Source organism: Terrapene carolina, unplaced genomic scaffold (assembly GCF_002925995.2).
Source record: "Terrapene carolina triunguis isolate 2854851 unplaced genomic scaffold, T_m_triunguis-2.0 Scaffold421, whole genome shotgun sequence".
NCBI classification, from domain to species: Eukaryota; Metazoa; Chordata; order Testudines; family Emydidae; genus Terrapene; species Terrapene triunguis.
Window position 1 is genome coordinate 62,305 of NW_020664772.1, and position 26,913 is coordinate 89,217.

At 50.6% G+C, this 26,913-nt stretch overlaps 2 protein-coding genes across 2 annotated transcripts in view; one reads left to right on the forward strand and one right to left on the reverse strand.

The window, feature by feature from the left end:
- Positions 1–25,301, forward strand: LOC112119440 (zinc finger protein 436-like). Its single transcript, XM_029913003.1, has 10 exons — positions 1–207; positions 2,744–2,830; positions 6,633–6,866; positions 7,481–7,503; positions 8,284–8,396; positions 8,702–8,734; positions 9,522–9,635; positions 10,776–11,547; positions 24,677–24,866; positions 24,948–25,301. Exons 1-10 carry the CDS (start codon positions 1–3, stop codon positions 25,299–25,301), a joined length of 2,127 nt encoding a protein of 708 aa, XP_029768863.1.
- The window catches only part of LOC113407817 (zinc finger protein 345-like), a 135,370-nt gene that overhangs the window by 6,167 nt on the left and 102,290 nt on the right, over positions 1–26,913 (reverse strand). The gene's annotated exons all lie outside the window — the stretch shown is intronic.

Here is a 26,913-nt window from a genome sequence, read left to right on the forward strand (position 1 = left end):
ATGGCCGGTAACGGGAGCCCAGTGCCGAGCCTGGAAGATACGCTCTCCTCCTGCCCCGTGTGCCTGGAATATTTCATAGATGCCAGCTGCGGGCACAACATCTGCCCGCGGGCCTGCAACTCAGACCCCCTGGAGGAGCCGGAGTGGAGCCCTTCCTGTCCTAGATGCCAGAAGCCCGTCCTGCATGTTTCATGTGCCACATACTGGGTAATAATAACGTGAGCTGGACTCCAGGCTTGTAAAACCGAGCTAGCGCTTTGGCAGAGAAGTATTGACAGAAGTGCTGCAACTGTAGCTGGCATGCTAGCCCTGTGCACACAGACTGACTGCTGCCATAGGCTTCCTTCCTGTGGAGCCCTGGCTCCTCCTCCAAAGTTCCCTGCAGGATGCTCTGTGGAGCATGGTGGGGATGACGCTATTGCCCACTGAAGCATTTGAGAATCAAGAGATTGGTTTAAGAATCATGAGATTTAAAAAAACAACAACAACACACGTGGAGATCTCTTTATTTTAGGGTGACCATATTTCCCAAAGGGAAAATGGGAGATGGCACGGTGCTGGCTCCAGCTACCCGCCTGAGCCCTGCCTCCCCCCCCCCCCCCCCCCCCCCCGAGGCTGGCTTCGCTGCTCGCCCCACCCCTGCCTGCCCCCTGCCTGAGCCCTGCCTCCCCATCACACGTTCCGCCGCATCCCACTTTTTTGACAAAAGTGAGCATTTGTCCCATTTGCTCTTTCCATCTGATCAAGCAGGCAAGAGCAAACAGGACAAATGCCCATTTTTGCCAAAAAAGTTGGGACAGGCGGGACACGGCTTAAAAAAGGGGACTGTCCTGGCCAAAACAGAATGTATGGTCACCCTTTTTTATTTTCTTTCTGGCTTTTGAGCCTTGAGGGTTCACCACGTTGATGCTTTTTAATTGCAACCATAAAGATGAGAAACTTAATTTTTGTAGAAAGTGAAAGCTGAGAGTCTGGTGTACTCACACGACTCCAGGTTCTGGGGCCTTAGGAGAAAAATCACAATATATCATGAGACTTGAATAAATCAGAAGAGCTGGCCATACGGGAATCATCAGGCAGCTCAGTGCATGGGGTGGGGGAGAGGAGCGAGAAGAAGTGGGACATGAGGTAGACCCAGGGAAGTGCTGACACTGTCCTGCCAAGGGGATCAGGAACCCATCTCCGTGGTTTGCCCCAGGGACCCTGAGTTCCCCCCGTGGGGCCCAGAACGGGGGATGACCCAAGGCACTAAGGTGAGACGCGATGGGCGCAGGTCACAAACTAGAAAGAACAGCCCTTGCTGCAGGGTGAGTGTGACTGAACCAGGGAGAGGCTGAGGCTGGGGTCGGGAGATGCAGGCGGGGAGCTATAGCCCAATGCCTACTGCAGAGCATGGTGCTAAGTCTCAGCCCCTCCCTCCACCTCTGAAAGTAAGCGGATATTCACAGTGGGTCATCTTTATGTGGGGGTGTTTGCTTGGAGCCAGGATGTGAGTACAGGTGGTGGTGATGGTGGGGAATTGAACATGTGGGGGTTTTAAGAGCTGGGATTTTGGTTGGGGGGGTATTTGACTTTGGGGTGATGGGGATGTGGGATACATTGATGGTGTGCACCCAGGGTCTCTGGAGAATATTTGGGGTGTGCGGCAATATTTGGAGCTGGTCTTGGGGGCATGTCAGGGAGTTGGGAAGGAGTTTGGAACTCGGGGGGGGGGGTGTTGGGGGGGGGGGGGTTGGCGGGTTTTGGAGCTGTGCTTTTGTGCTGTATCATTACTACTTCCAGTTCTCTCTGTTTCTGTATGGACAATCCAGCCCCCTGATTGCCATCCTCTCTCCCATCTGCTGTAGCTTTAAAGCAGTGATAGTCAATGGTTTAGGAGCCAAATTAGTGATCACTATTATCCAAAAGAGCCACAGTTGTGTGAATTCATTGTTTCATTTACTAGAGTACTATATAGTCATATTTAAACAGCATGACAGGGGAAATATTATATATATATCCCTACTTAATTTACAATTTTACGGAAATTGTGGATCCCACAATATTAGACTTCCACTACAATTTTAATGCTGAATTCAGGTGTATGTATGTTACCTTTTAACAGTCAGCCTCACTGACAGTCCTGGGCGGCCGGGGCTCCGGCTGTCATCCCCACGCATGGCAGGGCTCCAGCTGTCAGCCCCAGGCAGCCAGGACTCCTGCTATCAGCTATGGGTGGCCAGGGCTTCTGCTGTCAGCCGGCTTTTCCAAATTACTGCAATTAATAAAGGTCCATTATTACTTTTCTGCGATTTTCCATGTCTTGTCTGCAACTCAGCCGCAATTATATGACAATCATCCTGCGATTCAAGGATAGTCTTATATATATATATAATTCTCAAAGCAAATAAGTTAATAACAGTGCAAGTTAATAACATCATTGGTTAATAACAGAATAAAAGCATCCTGATTGGATAATAACTTAGATTGGTTAATAATGAAATCACACAGTGTTTTACTATCATGTGCTGCAAAGAGCCACAGGAGACACATTGAAGAGCCACTTGCGGTTCTCGAGCCTCAGTCTGAGTATCAGTGCTTTAAAGCAAGAAAGCTAAGGGCCAAATCCTGCCCTAGGATCTGTGTGAGTGTGCGCCAGGGATACTGTGGGGCAGAGGGGTCCCTGAAATCTGGCAGCTGTGACACAGCACTGTCTGTAAAATCAAACCCTCTTACACCTGGCTCCCACCCCCGCTTCTTCCAGGATATGTCACAAGAGCGGCTGGCCTGTCTGATAAAAGAGAGAGAAGAAACCAAAGCTGATGAGGAGATGCAAAGTGAGAAGCTGCTGGTAGGTGCCCAGAAACCCTTCCCCAAGGCTTGCCTGGTATCAGAGTACCCTGAGTGACATGGCAACACACTGCTTGTCCTGCCAGCCCAGTCAGGGAACCATCCCCATTGCAGCCCAGGGAACAGGGCAGGATTGGGCAGGTGTTGGGTAATGTGATGCCCTCGGAGTGTGAGTGGCTGCCATGCAGGAAAGCGTTTGTCTGCGTCTTGGCCCAGAAAGACCCCAGCCCAAGCTGTTCAGATATGACAGGAACCAGGGTTCCTTTAAAAGGTGGCTCAGTGCCTCCACAGGAAGAAAATACTGGATCCTGAAGGGCTCTTTCATCTGTCAGAGAAAAGCATAACAAGAACCATGGCTGGAAGCTGAAGCCAGACAAATTCAAATTAGAAATAAGACACTTTTATAAAAATGTGAGAGTGATCAACCAGTAGGACAAACTACCAAGGGAAGCAGTGGATTCTCCATCTTTTGATTCCTTTCAATCCTGAGCGGATGCCTTCTGGAAGACCTGCTTTAGTCAGATACCGGTTGTTGGGTTCAATACAGGAGTCACTGGTTTGAAATTGGACAATGTGTGATATACCGGAGATCAGCTAGATCTGTGGTTCTCAACCTATTTACCATTGTGGGCTGCACATGCTGCTCTCTATGTGTTATGTGGGCCGCATCCACACAATATATATATATACTACCTATATGTCCCTGAGGCCAGGGCTGGATTAATCTTTTGTGGGCCCTGGTGCCTGGACTGTGGCCCTGCCCCCATTCCGCCTGTGCTCTGCCCCGAGGCCCTGCCCTATCTTGGCCTCTTCCCCCCCGCAAGGCCCTGCCCACTGCTCACACGGGGTGGAGGAGGCAGAGAGGAGGGAGCAGGGGGCGAGGATGGGAGGTGGTGGAGAGGAGCGAGTGATGGGCTGGGCCTCGGGGGGGAAGAGGCCGAGCAGGGGCGGGGCCTCAGAATGAAGTGAGGTCAAAAGCTTTGCTAAAGTCAAGGAATAACACATCCACTGCTTTCCCCTCATCCACAAGCCAGTTATCTCATCATAGAAGGCAATTAGGTTAGTAAGGCACGACTTCCCCTTGGTGAATCCATGCTGACTGTTCCTGATCACTTTCCTCTCCTCTAAGTGTTTCAGAATTGATTCCTTGAGGACCTGCTCCATGCTTTTTCCAGGGACTGAGGTGAGGCTGACTGGCCTGTAGTTCCCCGGATCCTCCTTCTTCCCTTTTTTAAAGATGGGCACTACATTAGCCTTTTTTCAGTCATCCAGGACCTCCCCCGATCGCCATGAGTTTTCAAAGATAATGGCCAATGGCTCTGCAATCACATCCGCCAACTCCTTTAGCACCCTCGGATGCAGCGCATCCGGCCCCATGAACTTGTGCTCGTCCAGTTTTTCTAAATAGTCCCGAACCACTTCTTTCTCCACAGAGGGCTGGTCCCCTTCTCCCCATACTGTGCTGTCCAGTGCAGCAGTCTGGGAGCTGACCTTGTTCATGAAGACAGAGGCAAAAAAATCATTGAGTACATTAGCTTTTTCCCCATCCTCTGTCACTAGACTGCCTCCCTCATTCAGTAAGGGGTCCACACTTTCCTTGACTTTCTTCTTGTTGCTAACATACCTGAAGAAACCCTTCTTGTTACTCTTAACATCTCTTGCTAGCTGCAACTCCAAGTGTGATTTGGCCTTCCTGATTTCACTCCTGCATGCCTGAGCAATATTTTTATACTCCTCCCTGGTCATTTGACCAATCTTCCACTTCTTGTAAGCTTCTTTTTTGCGTTTAAGATCAGCAAGGATTTCACTGTTTAGCCAAGCTGGTCGCCTGCCATATTTATTATTCTTTCTACATATCGGGATGGTTTTTTCCTGCAACCTCAATAAGGATTCTTTAAAAAACACCAAGCTCTCCTGGACTCCTTTCCCCCTCATGTTATTCTCCCATGGGATCCTGCCCATCAGTTCCCTGAGGGAGTCAAAGTCTGCTTTTCTGAAGTCCAGGGTCCTTATTCCATTGCTCTCCATTCTTCCTTGTGTCAGGATCCTGAACTCGACCATCTCATGGTCACTGCCTCCCAGGTTCCCATCCACTTTTGCTTCCCCTAATAATTCTTCCCTGTTTGTGAGCAGCAGGTCAAGAAGAGCTCTGCCCCTAGTTGGTTCCTCCAGCACTTGCACCAGGAAATTGTCCCCTACACTTTCCAAAAACTTCCTGGATTGTCTGTGCACCGCTGTATTGCTCTCCCAGCAGATATCAGGGTGATTAAAGTCTCCCATGAGAACCAGGGCCTGCGATCTAGTAACTTGTGCTAGTTGCCGGAAGAAAGCCTCGTCCACCTCATCCCCCTGGTCTGGTGGTCTATAGCAGACTCCCACCACGACATCCCCCTTGTTGCTCACACTTCTAAACTTAATCCAGAGACTCTCAGGTTTTTCTGCAGTTTCATACCGGAGCTCTGAGCAGTCATACTCCTCTCTTACATACAACGCAACTCCCCCACCTTTTCTGCCCTGCCTGTCCTTCCTGAACAGTTTATATCCATCCATGACAGTACTCCAGTCATGTGAGTTATCCCACCAAGTCTCTGTTATTCCAATCGCATCATAGTTCCCTGACTGTGCCAGGACTTCCAGTTCTCCCTGCTTGTTTCCCAGGCTTCTTGCATTTGTGTATAGGCACTTAAGATAACAAGCTGATTGTTCCGCTTTCTCAGTCTGAGACAGGAGTCCTCCCCTCTTGCGCTCTCCTGCTCGTGCTTCCTCCTGGTATCCCATTTCCCCACTTACCTCAGGGCTTTGGTCTCCTTCCCCCGGCTAACCTAGTTTAAAGCCCTCCTCACTAGGTTAGCCAGCCTGCTTGCGAAGATGTTCTTCCCTCTCTTCGTTAGGTGGAACCCGTCTCTGCCTAGCACTCCTCCTTCTTGGAACACCATCCCATGGTCGAAGAATCCAAAGCCTTCTCTTCGACACCACCTGCGTAGCCATTCGTTGACTTCCACAATTCGACGGTCTCTACCCAGGCCTTTTCCCTGCACAGGGAGGATGGACGAGAACACCACTTGCACCTCAAACTCCTTTATCCTTCTTCCCAGAGCCACGTAGTCTGCAGTGATCCGCTCAAGGTCATTCTTGGCAGTATCATTGGTGCCCAGGTGGAGAAGCAGGAAGGGGTAGCGATCCGAGGGCTTGATGAGTCTCGGCAGTCTCTCCGTCACATCGTGAATCCTAGCTCCTGGCAAGCAGCACACCTCTCGGTTTTCTCGGTCGGGGCGGCAGATAGATGACTCAGTCCCCCTGAGGAGGGAGTCCCCAACCACCACCACCCTCCTCCTTCTCTTGGGAGTGGTGGTCGTGGAACCCCCATCCCTAGGACAGTGCATCTCATGCCTTCCAATCGGTGGAGTCTCCTTCTGCTCCCTTCCCTCAGATGTATCATCTACTCCACTCTCCACATTAGTACCTGTGGAGAGAACATGAAACCGTTAGATGATCTAATGGTCCCTCCTGACCTTAAAATCTTGAAGGTAGAGCACCGAAAGGAGATAAAACATGGACTGACTGGATGGAGATTTTGGCTCAGTGCAAGTTGACGAGGTTGTGGAGAGAAAAGTCCATCCCATTGTCATTAGCGACATGCGGCTCTCCCCTGCCCTGAGCCCTCCATCCTTCCTGTTCTAAGTGAACTTCCCATCATGCACCACAAGGGATCCTGGCTCTGGCCAATATCTCCCCTATCTTGCTGGGAGACAAATGTAGGATATTCCCCTGGTTACCATGCCGCCCTTTCCCTGTAATTGCAGAAACAGACGGAAGCCGAGAAACAGAGGATCCTCTGCGAATGGAAGGATCTATGTGGGTTTCTGGAGAAGCAGGAGCAGCTGCTGCTGTCCCAGCTGGAAAAGCTGGACAGAGCCATTGTCAAGAGAAGGGACGAGAGCATCTCTGAGCTGTCCCAGGAGATTTCTCTGCTCAGTGAACTGTTCAATCAGAGGGGAGGAGAGAACAGGCAGGAGCCACTGAGCCAATCCGTACAGGTGAGATTGTGCTATTGCAGTGACAATGCACAGCAATTCTATGGCAGCATCTCAGCCTTAGATCCCAAAACAGGTGGGATTGGGATCATATCCCCATTTTACACAGGGGGGAAACAGATGCCGAGAGAGGCAGGGACTTGCCCAAGGTCACACAGTGAGTCTTTGTCAGAGCCAGGAATGGGATCCAGGGCTCCTGGGCACTGTAACCCCAAGACTGTCTCTCCCGCCCTGTAAACGTGTATATGCCCTTACTCTTAGAGAGTGAAATTCCTCCCAGTGCAGAGGGCCGGTGTCAGCCCAGATCAGCCCCTGGGTTGAGTGGGGAAGAGGGGCTTGTGTGGGCTCTTAGCACCAAGCGAAGTTCACGCTGAATGTCACAAATGTTTTCTTCTTGTGAAGTGCCTGGGTTGCCAGTGTGGACCTCTCAGCAGGGGTTCCCCGGGGTCTGCTGAGAGTAAATATCCCACCTGGAGGGGATGGCCACTGCTCTCTGAGTGTCTGAAATTCCCCAAATATCTGAGACTCCAATAGCGACTTGCCTGCAGGAGCGGAGGCCTCCCCCAGCCTGGGACACATCTTCTGACTGCCTCTTCTTTCTCTCTCTCTCTCTCTAGGGTGTGGGCAGCTCTGAGAGCAGGTGAGTTCTGGGCTCCGTCTCCCTCATGGTCAGTTAGGCTTGGAAACCACACTGAATACACAGCTGCCCCCAGTCCATGGAGTGTGACACACTGGCTTGGTGCGCGTGATCATGTCTCCCCCCAGTGGCTGCCAGTGGCGTACCTAGGAGTGGAAATATGGGTGGGCCCTAACTTGCGGGTGGATGGGCAGTGACAGACGGTGCTAGCTCGCTTCTCCCCCGACGCCACGCCCTCTTCCTAGCCCTTGTGCCCCCAGACACAGGGCTTCACCTGCCGAGCTGGGCATGCGCATGGGGTGGCTCAGAAAACGGCAAGGCAGAGCTGCCGGAGTGTAGCTTTCTGAAGGGCGAGCGCATAGCTCCAGCCTGGATTTCAGGTGCCCAAGTGACGCTCTGGGCCGCTGTGGCAGCACTACACCCCTGCTCAGATTTGGGTGGGCCTGGATGCTAAGTGGGTGGGCCTCGGCCCACCCATGTCTACGCCTCTGGCGGCTGCCTCTGTAAGGAGAGAAGCCAGCTACTATCTGACAGCCAATGGGGTTCCTCCTTTAGCTTAAGTATTAGGGGCTTTGTGTGAAAGGACCAAGTTCAAAGAAAACTCCCAAATTGGCCACCGTTCCTTGCCTCGGTGTCTCCCACGTCCCATTTTGCTCTGGGCACAGGGCTCAAGGCAGGTGAGACCATCTCAGTCTACAAAGCTTATAACCCCAGAGTTCGGGGGCTGCTGGGCTCGGGTTGTGGACCAGGCCCCTTTGCCACCCCTCTGCCTTCCTCCAGCAGGGAGGACAGAACGCTGCAGAAGCCAGAGTCTGGGTTTGTGAAGCTGGAGAAGAGACTTGAGGATTTCTCTCAGAGAAGTGCCATCCTGCTGGAGCTGCTGCAGGGATTCAAAGGTAAATGGGAGTCTCGTGGTGGCATCTCCTCTGGTTAGAGTAATAGTCGCCCTGGAGAGGAGTCGGCGGCTCTCGTGACATCACTGACCCCGGGCGCCATCTTGTGTTCCCCAGCTTGGGTGAACTGGCCTTTGCCATGGCAATAGCCCTCTGGGGCTTGCCCTGTCTGCAGCGGCTGCATTGCTGGCCTTGGGCTGCCTTGCTAGTTCATAATTAAAAGTGCAGTTACATTAATGTCCAATTGGAACATCCCCATGAATGCCGGGGTCTGAATTCTTACCTCTCTCATGCTCTCCTTCCCCTAGAGACTATGCAACTGGAGCTGGACAGCGACATAGGTACGTGCCTTTCTCTGACAGACCGTGGGGGCTGATGTCAGAGATTTAACCCCAGAGACATTATTGGAGGCCTGAGGGGAGGCCGTTTCTATGGGCACGGCTGGTGGGGTTGAGCAGGCCCCTTGCACCTCTATCTCAAGCCTTCCTGCTTTAATAACCTACACCTGGGACCCCCCGTTAATGTCAACGTTTCACACATCAAACCAGACAAGCAAAACATTCTCAAATGTTAGCGAATCGGGAACGTTCCTCCCTGGGTGCAAACTCTGAGGGGGAGGCATTTTCTGACATTCCCGCCCCATAGCCCCCAGAACCCTTGTGAGAAAGATTGTCTCCCCCACACTCTCTCCCATGGGAGAGGAGATTCAGAGACAATGCAGAGAATAATCCATCCCCATTGCTTCCGAGGGAGAGACTGGGTGGTAGATGCCTCTCTGTGTTATTAAACTTGGGCACACACTCACATAAATCGAGACTTCATGTCTCCCTCCCTTCCCAGGAGTAGCTCTCTGCCTGGCAAGAGCTCTGTCTTCAGCACTGTTAGAAAGGGGGAAGAGGTTGCACAGCTGTGCTCTGCCAGAGTTATAAAATTACCTGGTTTGTGGAGATCCCTGGATCTTCTGCTGGAGCAACAGCACATCTTCCAGGAAACATCTGACTTCCCCCAAAAGATTTCCAGGAACATTTGCCCATCTGTTTGGTTTATACAAGTGTGCCCACCCAGCCAGCACATCTGGAAACAACTCTGTAAAACCCTAGACTCACATGTTTCCTTTCCCTGGAACAGGTTTTCTAATTCCAAAACCTGACATGATTGCCCGGGTGGAATGGGGCAAAGAACCCTGGGTACCAGATCTCCAATGCTCCAAGGAAAGAGAGATCCTGAGAAACATCTGCACAGGTGAGGAATGAGTCACACAGATTGGCGAAACCATCTGTCATTGCTGTAAACAGCTGGGATTCCCACAAAGGCCCGGAATGCTCATCCAGTTCTGCCTCACCTCACCTAGATGAAGAGGGCCCTAACAAATTCACAGCCATGAAAAACACGTCACGGACCATGAAATCTGGTCTCCCCCCTGTGAAATCTGGTCTTTTGTGTGCTTTTACCCTATACTACACAGATTTCATGGGGGGAGACCAGTGTTTCTCAGATTGGGTGTCCTGATCCAAAAGGGAGTTTCAGGAGGGTCACAAGGTTATTTTAGGGGGTCACGGTATTGCCACCCTTACTTCTGTGCTGACTTCAGAGTTGGGCAGGATACCATACTATGCTACCCTTACCTCTGCGCTGCTGCTGGCAGCGGCTCTGCCTTCAGAGCTGGGCTCCCAGCCAGCAGCCTCCCATTCTCCAGCTGCTCAGCTCTGAAGGCAGCACCGCTGCCAGCAGCAGCACAGAAGTAGGAGTAATAGTACTGCAACCCCTCCCCTACAATAACCTTGCAAACCCCCCCACCCACCCACCCACACACACACGCAACTCCTTTTTGGGTAGGGTGACCAGATAGCAAGTGTGAAAAATCAGGACGGGTGGGGGGTAATAGGTGCCTATGTAAGAAAAAGCTCCAAAAATCGGGACTGTCCCTATAAAATCAGGACATCTGGTCATCCTATTTTTGGGTCAGGACCCCTACAATTACAATACCGTGAAATTTCAGATTTAAATAGCTGAAATAATGAAATTTACCATTTTAAAAATCCTCTGACCGTGAAATTGACCAAAATGGACAGTGAATTTGGTAGGGCCCTACAGATGAAGATTGGTGACATAGCTTCCTGGTAGATATCATTCATGGCTTCCCACCCATCATGACTGAAACCTGGCCCACTGAGTGTTCTCATGGAATGTGGAAGCATAACTGGTCCCCTCCTCTCTCTGTCTTCTGGGAAAGGTAGGGATGGGGTGGAAGTCAGCTCCTGGTTTTTCAATTTCCCCAGCAGATATTTGGGTTTGTTCCCCCCTTTCCTGTTCCCCTTTCTGAAGTTCCCTGTCCTCCAGCACAGGGACTGACTCCTGTCTGGATTCTCTCTGTCCCAGCAGGTGATGAGACGGTGAGTGGGAATGATGAGGAGAATCCACAGCAGGAAGGTCCCAAGCGAGTGAAACCTCATGGGACGGTATCAGGAATATCCAAAGTGAATGTTTCCCAGAGTCCTGATCTGGAAGAAGCCCATGAGAGTTGGCGCAGGTCAGAAAGGCAGCAGGAAAACTGCCAAGGGAAGATGCAGGGTAAATCCACTCCCCAAGGGGAAGGCTTGGAGGATCTCAATGAAACAGTGATCCAGCTGAGAATCGGCACTAAAAAGAAACAGCATGAATGTGTTGAGTGCGGGAAAAAGTTCAATCACAAATCAAACCTTACTAGACATCTGAAACTGCACACAGGAGAGAAACCATTTATGTGCAGTGACTGTGGGAAAACCTTCACTCGGAGGTCACACCTCATTTCGCACCAGACAACGCACTCGGGTCAGAAACCTTATCCCTGCTGTGAGTGCGGGGACAGGTTCACGCGGTGCTCAAACCTTATTTCACATCAGAGAATCCACTTGGGAGAGAGACCCTATAAATGCCCCGACTGTGGGAAAAGCTTCAGTTCAAAATCAAACCGCACTGTTCATCAGAGAATCCACACCGGAGTAAAACCTTATAACTGTGCTGATTGTGGGGAAAGTTTCATTCAGAGCTCACACCTGGTTGTTCATCAGAGAACACACACGGGAGAGAGACCCTATACATGTCCCGATTGTGGGAAAAGCTACAAAGCGAAGGTTGCTCTAATTTCCCATCAAAAAGTCCACAGAAGATGGGAGCTCTCAGTGTGGGGCAATGGGTCTGTGCCCACCTGCAACAAATTATAATTTGCTTCATTTGAGGGTGGATCTGGGTGGGACAGTAGGTGGCTACATGGTTTGGGTTCCAGTGGATGGTGGTGGAGGCCAGAATAGGAGGGAGCACTAGGCACTACTGGGGAGATGGGTCATATCAGGGTCTGGGAGGAGCAGGTGATGGAATCAATGGGGAGACATTTCTGAGGGTTCCACACACACTTTCCAATTTAGAGAAGAGGTAAACTAAAGCTCCCTTGTAGTTTGTCTCGGAGACATGTCGGCAGCTCCTAAGGCCTCTTGGGCAGGGGCAGAGGCACATTATTCAGGGAAGCAGCGACGGGCCCGGTGGGTCTGTAGTTACCAGGCGGTAAGAGATGCTGATCAGAAGTTGCAGAATTTTAGCATCATGTTCAGTGTATTGTACATCTCTGCAGACACAGGCAGTTGCTGGAGACTGGGGGGATTTGAGGTGGAGATTCCCTGGAGAGGTGGGGGTCTTTGGGGGATTGCGCAGTTCCGGTGAGGGCAGTATTGTGTAATAGTGAGAGCAGGGGGAATTGCGACTCAGGACTCCTAGGTTCAGATCCCAGCTCTGAGAAGGGCGTGAGGTCTAGATTAGAGTGGAGGGTGGAAGTGGGAGGCTGGAATGCTAGGTTCCATAACCAGCTCAGTTCCTCCCCTCCTCTTTGTGCATCTGTTCCTCCCATTCCCGCCATGGGGATAATAGTAGTCTCCCACCTCCCAGGGAACCATGCAACCGCACTAATTACTGGGTGTTAAGAAGGATTCAGGTACCAGAGCAGGGAAAGGTCCTTAATTGGCTGAGGAAAGAGAGGCTGACAGTCAATTTGATGGCATTTCTCTGTTTATATGGATGTAATGCGATAACTTTTGAACACCGCATCCAATTGGGCCGAACCCTACCGAGTCTCCAAAAAGATTTTGGTGCCCATGTGATCCTTGTCTGTGTAGTGGCATTCTTTCATACACACACTTTGGAACTCATTGGTCTTCCTTTCTAATAATATGTCCACACCAAGGGTACGTCTATACTTACCCGCTGGTTCGGCGGCCAGCAATCGATCTTCTGGGATCAATTTATCGCGTCTTGTCTAGACGCGATAAATCGATCCCGGAAGTGCTCGCCGTCAATGCCGGTAATCCTGCTCTGCGAGAGGAGTAGGCGGAGTCGACGAGGGAGCCTGCCTGCCGCGTGTGGACCCGCGGTAAGTACTTTTAAGTTTGAACTAAGGTACTTCAACTTCAGCTACGTTATTCACGTAGCTGAAGTTGCGTATCTTAGTTCGAACTGGGGGCTTAGTGTGGACCAGGCCCAAGAAAGCCACTGAAACCAAACCTGTTGGAGGTGATTGCTGGGTTTGGCTTCAAATAGCCTCATTTCTGATCTTGTCCTGCCACTGGATCGGGAGCAGTTGATGCAGATGACGAGAATGTGATGTTCTTCAGTCTTCCTCAGCGCCCACTTCCATACAATGGTTTGGAGCCATGGTTTTTTAGAGCCACAGTTTCGTAGCAAGCTTGATGTCACAACCTCCCCACAAAGGCTGCTGAAATGCCCGAAACACGGCAACCACCACTACTGTATAAGTGCCATCTTTTGAGCATCCTGCAGCCCTGTCCATGACACTGGCCAAATATTTGACAGTTGCCACTTGCTCAGTCTCCTGTCTGGACAGGTTAATACTGAGCTGATTGCAATCTGGAGCTGGAGGCCACTGGGGATTAATAACCATACCGATGTGCAATTGAGACTGAGCCAGCAAGACAATGCCATTGATGTATTTGAGATCTCAAAGAGGAGTGGTATTCAGCTCAATTCCACCCACTTCTGCCTCCTCAAGCTTATTTGTCAACCGATCAGTTGTTGACACTGAACAGCGATGGTGTCAAAACTCAGCCTTGTTGAACTTGCGTAGATATAGGACACCGTGCTTTCCCTTCCATGACGGAGCTCTTCTGTCAAGGATACCCAGGGATGCCGAGTCACCTCATCAGATCCTACAGCCTCGCTCAGTGCACTGAATCAAAATGCTGGCGGAAATCTGTACCATGGCTGTGCATGGCTTATTAAGTTCAGCCATCTTCTCACAAAGCTGTCTCGCAGTAAAGATCTGGTCAATCGCGGAACAATGAGGTCTCAAGTCACACTGTGAATATCGTGGCCTTCGCAAAAGTGCTTCGTTAATTCAAGACATTAACACAGGAGTGAAGATTTTCCTCAGGACTGACAACAGCATGATGCATCTGTAATTGCTGCATTCCCACCTCCCAGGGAACCATGCAACATCACTACTGTGTGTTAAGAAGGATGCAGATACCTGAGCAGGGAAAGGTCCTTATCTAGCTGAGGAAAGAGAAGACCAACAATCAATTTGATGGTATTTCTCCGTTTATCTGGATGTAACGCGATAACTTTTGAACACTGCATCCAATTGGGCCAAACCCTACTGAGTCTCCAATTGTCTGTAGATCAAAGAACTGGTTGATCATGGCAAATCCCAAAGGAATGTGGCCTTCTTGGAAATTGAGAGCCACTCATATTGATCTCTGGCTAGGTGCTGAAGGTGGTCTATTCAGTTTATATCCATCACTGGCCATCTTATTTGTGCCACCAAAGTTTGAACCAGAATAACACCCTTCTTCCAGTCATGGGGGATGGTATTAGTGCACTGGAGGGTCTGGAAGAGCCTATGCAGCCACAGGACAACAATACTCTCACCTGCCTTCCGCAACTCAGGAGTGATGTTACAATCTCATTGATGGCAACCATTGATACCTTCCAGCTAGCAACACTCCGCATCTCAGCCCCATAGTCCTAGCAGAGATTAAAATGTTGAGGGGAAAATGGGAGCCCTTGGAGCCCTTGGCATGGGGGTGGGAGGAATGGGGGAACCTGAAATAGAGGCGATGGGAGGTAGGCACACATGGAACTTGCAGGGGGAATAGAATGATGCAGGGATCCCCTAGTGCAGAGGTCCCCAAACTGGGGTGGGCCCCGCCCAGGGGGGCATGGAGGAATGTTCGGGGGGGTGCAGTGGGCCAGGCCAGCTCCCATGGGGGATGGAGAGGGAGCATCACCCAGCCCCATCCCGCCCCCAGCTCTGCTCTGGCCCCACCCCCAGCTGCGGCCCTGGCTCCCGACCCTGCACCTGACCTCAGCCCCAGTCTCGCTGCTGCTCCACGTCCGGCTGGGGTCCCGGCTGCAGTTCTGCTCCCAGCCACAGACCCATCCGCAGCTGTGGTCCCAGCCTCAGCCCCCTTGCCCCTGTCCACATTCCCCTCTTTCCCCCCCCCCCCGAGAGCTGCGGCCCCGCTCCTGGCCCTGGCTGTGGGGGGGACATGGATGGGGAAGAAGGGGGTGCGACCCTCAAAAGCTTGGGGACCACTGCCCTACTGTGTGCAGTTAGCTCAGCCGACAAGCAATGAAGTGTGCAACTCTCTGGTTACGACTGTATTTTTTTATTATCTGACACTGTCCAGTTCTTTCCCTGCTCTCTCTATGCATCCGAAGAAGTGAGGTTTTTACTCATGAAAGCTTATGCCCAAATAAATCTGTTAGTCTTTAAGGTGCCACCAGACTCCTTGTTGTTTTTTTAGCCTGGGTTCAGACTCATTGGCTGAACAACAGGAGTCGGCCAAACTATTTATTGGGGGGCAGCTTCCTAGGGACTGGCAGGCATTTTCTGAGAGAGCAGCGTGAATTCAGGCCCACAGAAAGTAACAGGGGGATGGGAATTGCTTTGGCTGAGGGAGAATTTGCAAGGCAGATGCTGGTGATCACAGGACAACGAGAAAATTTTAAAGAAACCCAAATATCATGAGTTTTGCAATAAAATCCCCAGAGCTCCCAACTCCTCAGCTGCTTTTCCCCTCCCAACCTCTGGCACCTCCCCCAGCACTCACCCTGATGACCCAGCCACAAAATCACCTTGCCTAGAGGTGGATGTGCAAGGTGGGTTCCTCCCACCAACACTTTCCAGGGAGTGGATGGGTGGGGGCCCCACCCACACCTGCTGGGAGCACAATGATGGGCGGGGGCACCGGGAGGGCTGTGGCTATTGCTAAGGGGGGGCAACTTGTGTGTTCTCTGTCTGTATTTGTTCATGCATGGGGGGGAGGTGGGGTCTCTGGGATTCCTGGGTCAGATGCTGCTGTTGCTGCTGCCTCCTTTGTGATCTGGGAGCCTGATGTGCAGCTGCTGCTCCCCCAGTGGGCTCTGTGCTGGGAGATGGGAACTTTCTGCGGTGGCTGGAACCAGCCCCTGGGGCAGCCCCGGGCTCTGCCGACACCAGCCCCTGAGCCGGAGCCTGCAGGTGAGGGGAGAAACCCGGGGGATAGGGCTGGGGCCGGGCAGGAAAGTGACTCTGCACCAACGGCCCCTCCTCGCCCCAGCTCTGCTCCCGGGGGGGGCGGGGGTCTGCGAGTCCCAGAGCTGCTGCCCTCCCTGATCCCCCCCAGGCTCTGCCCCCCTGAGCGCCTGCAGGAGCCGAGCCAGCTCCAGGAGAGCGAACGCCCGGGGCGGGCCAGGGACCGAGTCTCCCAGCCCGAGGGGGCAGGAGGGAGACAGGGGCAGAGACTAGCAGGGGCAGCAGGAGCAATCAGTGGGGAGGAAGGTTCCCGGCTCCCAGCCCTGCCCAGCCCCATTCCCTGCAGCCCCCGGGGCAGATTGACTTTCCTGGGACAAAGTGAGGAGCAGGGAGAGGAAAAGCCAGTTCCTGCCTCTGCCTGGTCCCCTGGGGACTGTGTCAGGGGGGATCCCCCAGAGCGGCTCCTTTCGTTCTGCGCTTGGCTAAGAGGCTCTGTGCCTGGGAAGCGGGGTACCAATGTCTGGGTGGGTTTGGTCCCGGTGGGAGGGGCCGGGTCTGCACTGGAATAAAGTGCCCCGGGGTTTTCCCAGCATCACAGCATTTAGAACTAGTCTCTCTGCGCGAGGGAAATTGGGGTGTGAAATGGACCAAAGTCTTCTGAAACCTCCATCACCTTTCTTGCCCTGACAGGCAGCAGAATAAGGACCACGTTTCACTCCAGATCGTCCCATCCTCCCAGGGGACAGGCCAGGGAAATGGCTGTGATGGAGCCAGCTCAGGTGGGGATTTTCAGAGAGATGCTGGTGGGTTTGTGTGTGTGAGAGAATTCCTGCACTCTGTGCCTGGGGGTGAGGCTGTTCTCATGACCGGGCTGGGGGTGTACTGCTGCAGGGGCTGGTCCTGAGTGGAGGATGCTGTTTCAGGTGCCAGAGGCTTTCGAGGAGGTGACCGTCTGTGCCACGGAGGAGCAGTGGGCTGTGCTGGACCCTGCTCAGAGAACCCTCTTCAGGGATCCCATGCCAAAGCATTGCAGGACAGTGCTCACAACGGGTAAGGATTCCTTGCCACTTGGTTAGTCGAACTGGCGGGGGTCTCCGAAGGGCCCTGGGTGCTCTACTGGTGCAGTAGATATCAGAGGGATCAGACATTTCCAGAGCCCATGTTTGCCAGAAGCTGGGAATGGGCGACACGGTTTGGATCACCTATGATTGTCCTGTTCTGTTCATTCCCTCTGGGGCACCTGGCATTGGCCACTGTTGGGATACTGAGCTAGGTGTACCTTTGATCTGACCCAGTATGGCCGTTCTTATGTTCTTAATAGAGACCATTCCCTGCTCACTCACTCCCATGCAATAAATAAGGGGTAGGGAAGAAAATCCCCATCCCATCCGTCTCCCTGAGCCAAGGCAGGGTTGTTCCCTGTGGTGTATTTCCTAGTGCTTTGGCCAGTCCTTGGGGAGACCGTTCCCGCTCCCACACTGGTGCACTGCCAGATTTCTCCAGGTAACTGTGCACACTCCCTTTCTATTCCCATACAAAACGCTGGAGCTAAGTTTGAGAGGTCAGACCAGTAATTTAGGGTCAGATAAGTCACAGGGATGCTGTAATTCTCCCAGAGCTGAGTGTTACAAGCCCAGGAAATTCAGAATTAGTGTGACACTCAAAAGAATTATAAATGCTTTAAGCTCTGAAACACACAATTAGGACACCCAGATGGCTTTAACTCCATCCTGCAGTGAGACCGCACAATAACCATACCTCTTTTCATCAGTAGAGCACAAAGGGCTTTACAAAGGAGGGCAGTATCATTATACCCACTGCACAGGTGGGGAAACTGAGGCACGGAACCATGACATGACTTGGCCACAATCACCCAGCAGCAGAGCTCTATCTTGAGCGTGACAGGCTAGTGCTCTACCCACTAGGTCACACTTAAAGCATTTTTAGGTTTGTTGTCCCAGATCAGATTCAATTGATTTTGAAAGACACATTTGATTTTGCTCCTCCTTCCCCTCATGGCATCATCACAGGGATGAGTTAAGGTGGTTTGGGGACATAAGAACGGCCACACTGGGTCAGACCAAAGGTCCATGTAGCCCAGTATCCTGTCTTCTGACAGTGGCCAATGCGAGGTACCCCAGAGGGAATGAACAGAACAGGTAATCACCAAGTGATTCATCCCCTGTTGCCCATTCCCAGCTTCTGGAAAACAGGCTAGGGACACCGTCCCTGCCAAAAGCCATTGATGGACCTATCCTCCAGGAACTTGTCTAGTTCTTTTTTGAACCCTGTTATAGTCTTGGTCTTCACAACATCCTCTGGCAAGGAGTTCCACAGGTTGACTATGCCTTGTGTGAAGAAATACTTCCTTTTGTTTGTTTTAAACCTGCTGCTTATTAATTTCATTTGGTGACCCCGAGTTCTTGTGTTATGAGAAGGAGTAAATAACACTTCCTTATTTACTTTCTCCACACCAGTCATGATTTTATAGACCTCTATCATATCCCCCCTTAGTTGTCTCTTTTCCAAGCTTAAAAGTCCCAATCTTATTAATCTCTAATCATATGGCAGCTGTTCCATACCCCTACTCATTTTTGTTGCCCTTTTCTGAACCTTTTCCAATTCCAATATATCTTTTTTGAGATTGGGCAACCACATCTGCAGGCAGTAATCAAGATGTGGGTGTGCCGTGGAATTATATACAGGCAATATGATATTTTCTGTCTTATTATCAACGCCTTTCTTAATGATTCCCAACATCCTGTTAGCTATTTCATGCCTTAACATGTTAGGATTTTTGTTGGTTTTTTTTAGGTTATTTAACTCTGAATGTCCTGGTCTTAAAATACTTGATTTGAGATCATTACAGTCACCATGTAATGTATAATTACCCTATATTATTGATGTGTAATCTCAATTTCTATCCCAGTTCTTAACATTAGAAATTCCCAAGCAAAACATGTATTTGTTTATTTAAATTAAAAATGGCATGCATGAACAGTAAGCAAGAAGCCCAAAGAGAATGTTACCATGGACTATTTCTCATTGCTTGAAGAAACATGGGATCAACAGCAAATCTTTTATTTTTATTTTAACATTTAGAGCTAGACATAGCTGCCAAGTTTGTACCACTCCATGTGTGACATTTTATGCAAATTAGACCATTCATTTGCATAATTTATATGTGCCCTTAAGCTTCGGCTTAAGAACATAAGAACAGCCATACTGGGTCAGCCCAAAGGTCCATCTAGCCCAGTATACTGTCTTCCAACAGTGGCCAATGCCAGGTGCCCCAGAGGGAATGAACAGAACAGGTAATCATCAAGTGATCCATCCCCTGTCGCCCACGGCTTGAGGTCAATACCCCTGCCCCAAATCATGAAGGGACAGGACATGAAGTTGCACGAAACTTGGCAGGTGGCTGGGCGCTGAAGGTGTCTGGGGAGTAGGTGGGGGCTGTCTGTGTGTGGAGGGGGAAGCCAGGGCAGGTGGGCTTGTGGGGTGTCTAGTAATGGGGGGAGATGGGGGCAGTTCAGTGCCTGGGGGGTAGAGATTTGGGGACAACTGGCTTTGTGGGGGTGTCTGGGTCAGCTGGGTGATGGCTAGTGTAGGTAGATTTGCATACAAATCAAGGGGGGAAGATAGGAATAGCTTGGGAGCTTCAGGGGTAGATGGCGGCAGCTGGCAGGGATGGCCGATGTCTGGGTGTGGGAGTAGTTGGCTGGGAATGTTCATGGGGAGCTGGCTGCTTGCTGGGTGGGGGAGCCTGAGACCTGCTGTCTCTGGTGCCACTGCTTACTGCTCCCCACTGCTGGATACGGGCAGGGAAACAGTGAGATGGAAGCCACATGGTTGCCCACTCAGTGGGTTCCCCCGGAGCCTCTGGCAGCCATGAGGCAAAATTGCAGCCCATGCCCCAGCTGGGCATCCGGACTGCAGACAAGCCTGGCAAGATGCCTGGGTGCCATGCAAGACGAGCAACGCTTGGCAGCGCTGGCCAGATTCAGCTGTAGGCTGTGGCTGCTTGACACCACTCTGGAGCAGCACATAGCAAGCAGAGCATACCGTCCAGTTGGGTTGACAGGTGCTTTGCATCCCAGTTTCCCTCAGTGCACATGCTCCCCAAATCCCCCAGTCCCCTGAAAACACCCCTAACTTCCCTGTGCCTCTCTGCAACTCCCTGCACCCACTCCCTCCCTCCTCCACCTCGCATTCCCCAGCACATGAGTGCATTCACACACATAAAAACGCATGTGTGAGTGCATGCACCCCCCCGCAAGTTTTCCCCTCCTACCTGAAATGAGGGTCTACCATCACCCCCACATCTATCTATCCTCAGACCCTGCCATTAATTCTGGCCCCCAGCCCCCATCTGTTCTGCTCCCACATCTCTTCTGCCCCCTCTCTACCCCCCCCCCCCAGTGCCAACTCTGCCCCTCCTGCAGCTCCTGGGGCTCTTCAAGCCCTGTCCCAGGCCGGGGACGGGGGGGCTGCACTAAGGTCCCCCCCCATCATCCCTGCTTCCAGGCCAGGTATTGCAGAGAGGGAGGGGAGAAGCAGAGGAGTTGTCGTGTTGCTCATGGTGGGGGACAAGGGAGCAGAGCCATCCTGAGCTACTGTGAGAACAGTGCTGGTTCCTGAGGGGAGGGAGGAAAGCTCTGCCTGCCTCCTGTAGCAGCCCTGATTGGCTGCCCATACCCAAGAGGTCAGCCAATAAGAGAGGTTTCTCTCCCCAATGCAGTACTAAAAATATGTCTGACCCATTTGGAACCAGTGCACGTTAAACCCTGGTTGAATCGGTCTGGTGCAATGTGCAGCTTTTGAAAATAAAGATTTAGGACTAAGGGTCACTGTTTGCTGTTATTTGTCATGATAGAAAGTTTTATCCTTCTACAGAGGCTGTAAAATCTTCTCCTTCAGAGAAACTCACACAAAATTATCCTCTTTCAAAATAGCCGCCCTCTCTTATTGTTCTCAAGGGGGAATTCAGCCAAGCTGCCCTTTATAGGTATGTCTACACTGCAGTCAAAGACCTGCAGCATGGCTGCGGCTGGCTCAGGTCAGCTGACTCAGGCTGGGGCTATGGGGCTATATAATTGCAGTGTAGAGATTCAGGCTTAGGCTGGAGCCCAAGCTCTGAGACTAGGTGCCACAGGTTTTTTATTGCAGTGTAGACACACCGTAGGTTGTCAGGAGTCAGAGAGTAGTAATGAATGGAGACTGTGGCCAGCTTTGCTAAGGGCAGCCTGTGGACAGCGGTTCTCAAACTGTTGATCAGGACCCCAAAGTGGGTTGAAACCATGTTTTAATGGGGTTGCCAGGGCTGCTGTTAGACTTGCTGGGGTCTGGGGCTGAAACTGAAGCCTGAGCCCCACCGCCTGGGGCCAAAGCCGAAGCCCAAGGGCTTCAGCCTTGGGTGGTGGGGCTCAGGTCACAGGCCCCGGCCACCCAGGGCTGAAGCCCATGGGCTTCAGCTTTGGCCCCCTGCCTGGGGAGGTGTGGCTCTGGCTTTGGCCCTCCTGGCCAGGGTGGTGAGGCTCAGGTGGGCTCAGGCTTCGGTCCCCCGCCCTGAGGTCATGTAGCATTTTTTGTTGTCCGAAGGGGGTCATGGTGCAATGAAGTTTGAGAATTGCTGGATTAGTCCCAGTGAGAACAAAAGGAGATGGCAGCCATTCTGAAATAGAGCAGGGCTTCACGGAACTCTCTGAAAATTATTCTGTTGGAGAAATTTTCATATGAACAATGACGGCAATAAATGACCATGAATCTTAAAAACAAACACAGACACAAAAAAGCCCTTAAAATTTAACTTATATAGAAGATGCCAGTGAGTTTTAACTATAAGGGAAGTTTAAAGAGTCTGCATTATTATGTTACTAAGATCATTTGAATTGAAAAAAGTGAGACACCAAGTGGTAAAATTTCTTAAATGACCCATTATTTAATTAATTTTGACTTGTAAACTAATGAATGGATTTACTAGCAAATTCTCAAAAAAATGATTCCATGTTCAAAACGTAAGTGCTGCAGTTTTGGGGAGGATACACTGTGTTCTTCAGACATGACAATGAGGCTGAATCCTGCTTTAAGTGCAAAATTAGCCTTAATGTCAATCTTAACTATGAGTCCACAACTTGCATCTCCATATTTTACTTGCTGGAGAGGGCTTTATAAAGTAGTTTAGTGCCTGGTCATCTCTGAGTCATCATTCATTTCCTTACCCTCCATTTGTTAATGGATCTACCTTTTCCAATGCTCCTTTTTGTCCTGGTAGCTTTGTAAAATCTCACATTATTCTTCTTAACCTCTCTGGGTACATTAGTTCATTCTTCTTTTCTGCTACCTTCCTCTTTTCCCTGCAGCCGTAACTGACTCTGGGTATCCTTGTTCAGCTTCTTCTGTCTTTCCTGAACAGGTTGATTTTAGACTTAGACCTTTGAGTGACATGGTCCAATTTTTATTTTCCTGAGGAATTTCCATTGTCCTTTTCCCGAGGAATTAGAGTCTGAGATTTTACTATCAAAATAATAGAAATAGGCTGAGGTTAAGAAAGAAAGAAAGAAAGAAAGATTATTTTAAAAATGGACACATATTTTCATGGATATTAAGACCACAAGGGACCACTATGATCATATAGTCTGACCTCCTGCATAATACAGGCCAGAGAATTTCATCCAGTTAAGTCCATAACTACTGATTGGGCTGGAGCAGATCATTTTTAAAGAGACATCCAATCGGGATCTAAAGACTCTAGAAAATGGAGAATCTTCCTCATCCCTTGGCCAGTTGTTCCAATGGTTAATCGTCCTCACTGTTAAAAAAAGATTGTATCTGATTTCTAGTACAAATTTCTCTAGTGCAGCTTCCAGCCATTGGATCTTGTTCTGCCTTTGTTTGCTAGCTTGAAAACTATCAGAAATCTCCTCTTTCGGTTGGTGCTTTTAGGCTATGACCAAGTCACCACTTAACCTTCTCTTGGGTAAAATAAAATTTGAGCTTCTTAATTCTCTCATTGTGAGAGGTTTTCCAGACCCTGAATCATTCTCATGGCTCTTTTCTGAACGGTTTCTAATTTTTTCATCACCCAGCTTCAAGGGTGGATGCCAGAACTGAACACAGTGTCCAGTAATGGTTGCGTCAATGCTGTATACATCCCCCATCCTCCTTGATATCCCTCTGTTTATACATCCAAGGATCATGTTAACCCTTTTAGCCATAGCATTGTACTGGGAGATCATATTCAGCTGATTATTCGCTGTGACTCCTAAGTCCTTTACAAAGTCACTGCTTCCCGTGATACAGTCCCCCATCCTACCAGTGTAACCTACATACTTTGTTCCTAAACAGAGAGAGAGGCAGAAATGCACATAGGTTGGTTTTGTTTAAAAATGTAACCATTTTCATTTAGGCCGTGGGTGTTGCTAGGGTGGGTCACTGCCTGTTCTAATCATTGTTATCCTCCCCCAGCCTCCCTTCTCCCTTGTTGTTTGTTACACTCACTCACTGATCCCTGTCTTAAACTAGATTGCAAACTTTTCAGGGCAAGGACTGCGTTCACTGGCCCTGAGCCTCCTTACTATTCTCTCACAGTCCCCTCTCTGTTTTCAAAGAGCAGATCCAGGGAAACGGAGCTGTTTTCTATGTAACTTAGGAACCCCTTTGATGACGGGCATCTGGCTGTGTGTGTTCCCAGCAGAGACGTAAAGAGTTAAATCCCCACCCTTAACAGAGGGTCCTGTGGCTTTGAGCAGCCAGGTGGGTGGCCAGAGGATTTTATTTTTTTAAGAAGAGGTTAGGTTTGAAAAAATCACAGCACATTCTCTGTATCAAACACTCCACAAATGTGTGCTTCACGCTGTTGTCACCTGTTTCTTTCCCCCGAGCAGGATCTCCGATTTACCAACCTGAGTTGCTTGCTCGGCTAGAACGAGGTGAAGAGGCCTGGATCCCAGATATCCAGAGCTCCGAGGAAAGCTCAGAGGAAGAACCCGTTAGACCCATTCTGAAACAATGGCTGAGGAAAGGAAAATGGTGGGATTACGACAAAGGCCCCATGAGCTCCTCCACTTCTTCCTCATCTCACTCAGGTCAGGCTTGTGCCCATCAGGTACCGTATCCTCATGGCAGAGTCACTCATGGCTTCCCACCCCTCCTGACTGAGACTTGGCTTTAGTTCCCTCCACCTGAGTATTCAGATGGGATGTGAAGGCAGAATTGGTGCCCTCCTCTCTCTCCTCTGGTGAAAAAGTTGGGGGTGGGGAAAATTGGCTCCTAATTTTTCAATCTTCCCAGCGGTTATTTTGTTTGTTCCCCTCTTTCTGAGGTTCCCTTTCCTCCCTTCCCCTCAGCACCGGGACTGACTCCTGTCTGGATTCTCTCTAAAAAAGAACAGAAGTGCTTGTACTTTTTGCGGATACAGACTAACACGGCTGCTACTCTGAAACCTGGATTCTCTCTCTGTCCCAGCAGGTGATGGGATGGTGAGTGAGAAGGAGGAGGAGGATCCTCAACAGGAAGGTGGTGAGATATCATCAGGAAGATCAGAAGGGGATGTCTCTCCAGCCCGTGAGAGTCAGGGCAGGCCAGAGAGGCTGCAAGGAAACCACCCAGAGAAGAGATGGGTTCAATCCACTCACAGTGGGGAAGGTCACAAAAACCTCAACTTTAAAAGCCAGCAAGGAATACAGATGGCACAGAGAAAACATGTATGTATCGAGTGTGAGAAAAGCTTCTGTAGTAGCTCGTCCCTCCTTAGACACCGGAGAACCCACACAGGAGAGAGACCCTATAGATGTCCCGACTGCGGGAAAGGCTTCATCTCCAACTCAAGCCTCATTAGCCATAGGAGAATGCACACAGGGGAGAGACCCTATAAATGCCCTGACTGTGAGAAAGCCTTCATTGCGAACAAGTCCCTCAATAAGCATCGCAAAATCCACAGCAGGGAGAGAGCCTACCAATGCCCTGACAGCGTGGAAACCTTCATCACGAGTGAATCCCTCCAAAAGCATCAAAAGAAACACATGTCAGTGAAACCCCATCAAAGCCCTGAGTGTGGGAAAAGCTACACTGTTCATTCAGCCCTTGTCGTCCATCAGAGAACCCACATGGGACATGAAGCTCATGTATGCCCCAACTGCGGAAGAAGCTTCAGAGACAGCAGGACCCTCATTAGACATCAGAGAATCCATACGGGAGAGAAACCTTATAAATGCTTTGAGTGTGGGAAGTGCTTCCGGGCCAGCTCAACTCTCACTATCCATCAGAGACTCCACACAGGAGAGAAACCTTATGAATGCCCCGAGTGTGGGAAAAGCTTCAGATCAAGCACGGGCCTCACGAAACACCGGAGAACACACGCGCGAGAGAAATTGTCCATGGGACCTCAATCAGGTTGGGCAAAATGAGTAATGCATTTGCCCAATCCCACAAATATGGGCAGGATACAGTCAAATATCTGTCCAGGAGCCAGCCAGCAGCAGCCAACCCCATGCTGACCAGTGACCTCTGACTCTGCCTGGCCTACAAACCCCAGACAAAGAAGGAAATGACTAATCAGCTCCTTGCTGCCAAGTTGCTGGTTCTTCTGCCTCCTGCCAATGTCTGGGAGAAGAGGAGAGAAAGAGTCTCCTTAGACTTGGGTGCTCTCCCTTCCCATGTCCTATTCCTCATCCATGAAGCCAGAGAGACAGAGGGAAGACCACTTAGTTCAGGCCTTTCACTCACTCTGTAGACTTGTCCCTGCCTCTCCATACACTGCGACATCTGGCTGGGCTCCATGACTTACATGGATCCATGTCCTGTGAGAGGGATGTCCCAAAAACGTTGATGCCTTCCCCGCTCCTTTAATTCCCCAGGCAACAGGGTGACTGGAAGAAGAATCTAACTCTAGGAGATGCTGTGCAGAAGCTGGTGTTGTTAGTTGCTCAACGAAGGTGACAGGGAACCAAAGTCCAGCCTGACGGGTTATGAAATGAGAAGAAGTTGGAAACAGACAGACTGGTACTGAACCGGATGTGTTTGGACTAGGAGAACTTTGATTGGGGGGAGGGGTCCTCGGGGTGAGGCCCCCGGTTGGCACAGCAACAAGCTGATGGATTTCAGGAATGGAAGGAAGTGTCCATAATTGGAATCACTGGGTGTGTGCCAAGAGTGGGTAACTCTGAAGGGGTGAAATTGCCTCCTTTCTAGGGGTCACTTAAGGCCAGAGACACAAAAATATTTAGGCACCTAAAAGCCTCGTTAGGCACCACTGACATTTTCAAAACCACTGCTGAGCTTCCACCTAACCCCACAGGCACCTCGGTTTCTGCTGGGGGGAATGAACGAAGTTGGCTATGCACTGATGCTCAAAGCTCATGCCAAAGCTAAAGCCCCAATGGCCACGAAATGGGATTCTCAGATGAGATGTTCCCCCCATCTATCTTGCCAGCATGACCCAATTCCACTGGGATTCTCAGAGCAAACACCAGGACCCGATAGCAAAAGACAGCCAGGTTGTGACTTTTGTGTGTCTCCCCTAGCAATTAGGACACTCACGTAGGAGGTAGGAGACCCAAATTCAAAGTCCTGCTGTGATCTGGAGCAGGGACTTGAACCCATGTTTCCCACATGTGTCCCCTAACCAGGGGGCTATGGCTTTCTCCATCACTCCTGTTAGAGTTGTGCCTCTGTGTATAAATCATTACATATTCATTGGGGGGCTGAGAAAGAACCATCTGGGATACGGGTTCAAGATCCTACTCTAAATGAGACGGAGCAAGGACTTGAACCCAGGGGAGTGCTGTAACCACTGGACTATTGGATGTACTGAAGTTGTGTCTCTCTTCCTCCCCCTTCCCCGCCAGTGCATGGGCTGCTTAGGCAGCTGACCTAGCTCAGGTGCTTAACTCCAGGAGAGGGTTTCATGGCTGAGAATCCAGAGTGGAGTGAGTTCCCTCTCAGATGCACAAGACCCAGATCAATCAGAGTTAGGGAACTTTCCTCTTCATCTCACTCTTGCCTAACTTAGGTGGCTCT

Bases quoted from the DNA above. Each gene is read 5' to 3' on its own strand.
- LOC112119440 (XM_029913003.1), top strand. From the start codon at position 1: ATGGCCGGTAACGGGAGCCCAGTGCCGAGCCTGGAAGATACGCTCTCC. The intron at 7,504-8,283 runs GTGAGTTCTGGG...TTCCTCCAGCAG, and splicing joins GTGGGCAGCTCTGAGAGCAG to GGAGGACAGAACGCTGCAGA. The intron at 24,867-24,947 runs GTGGAAACCTTC...CAAAGCCCTGAG, and splicing joins CCTACCAATGCCCTGACAGC to TGTGGGAAAAGCTACACTGT.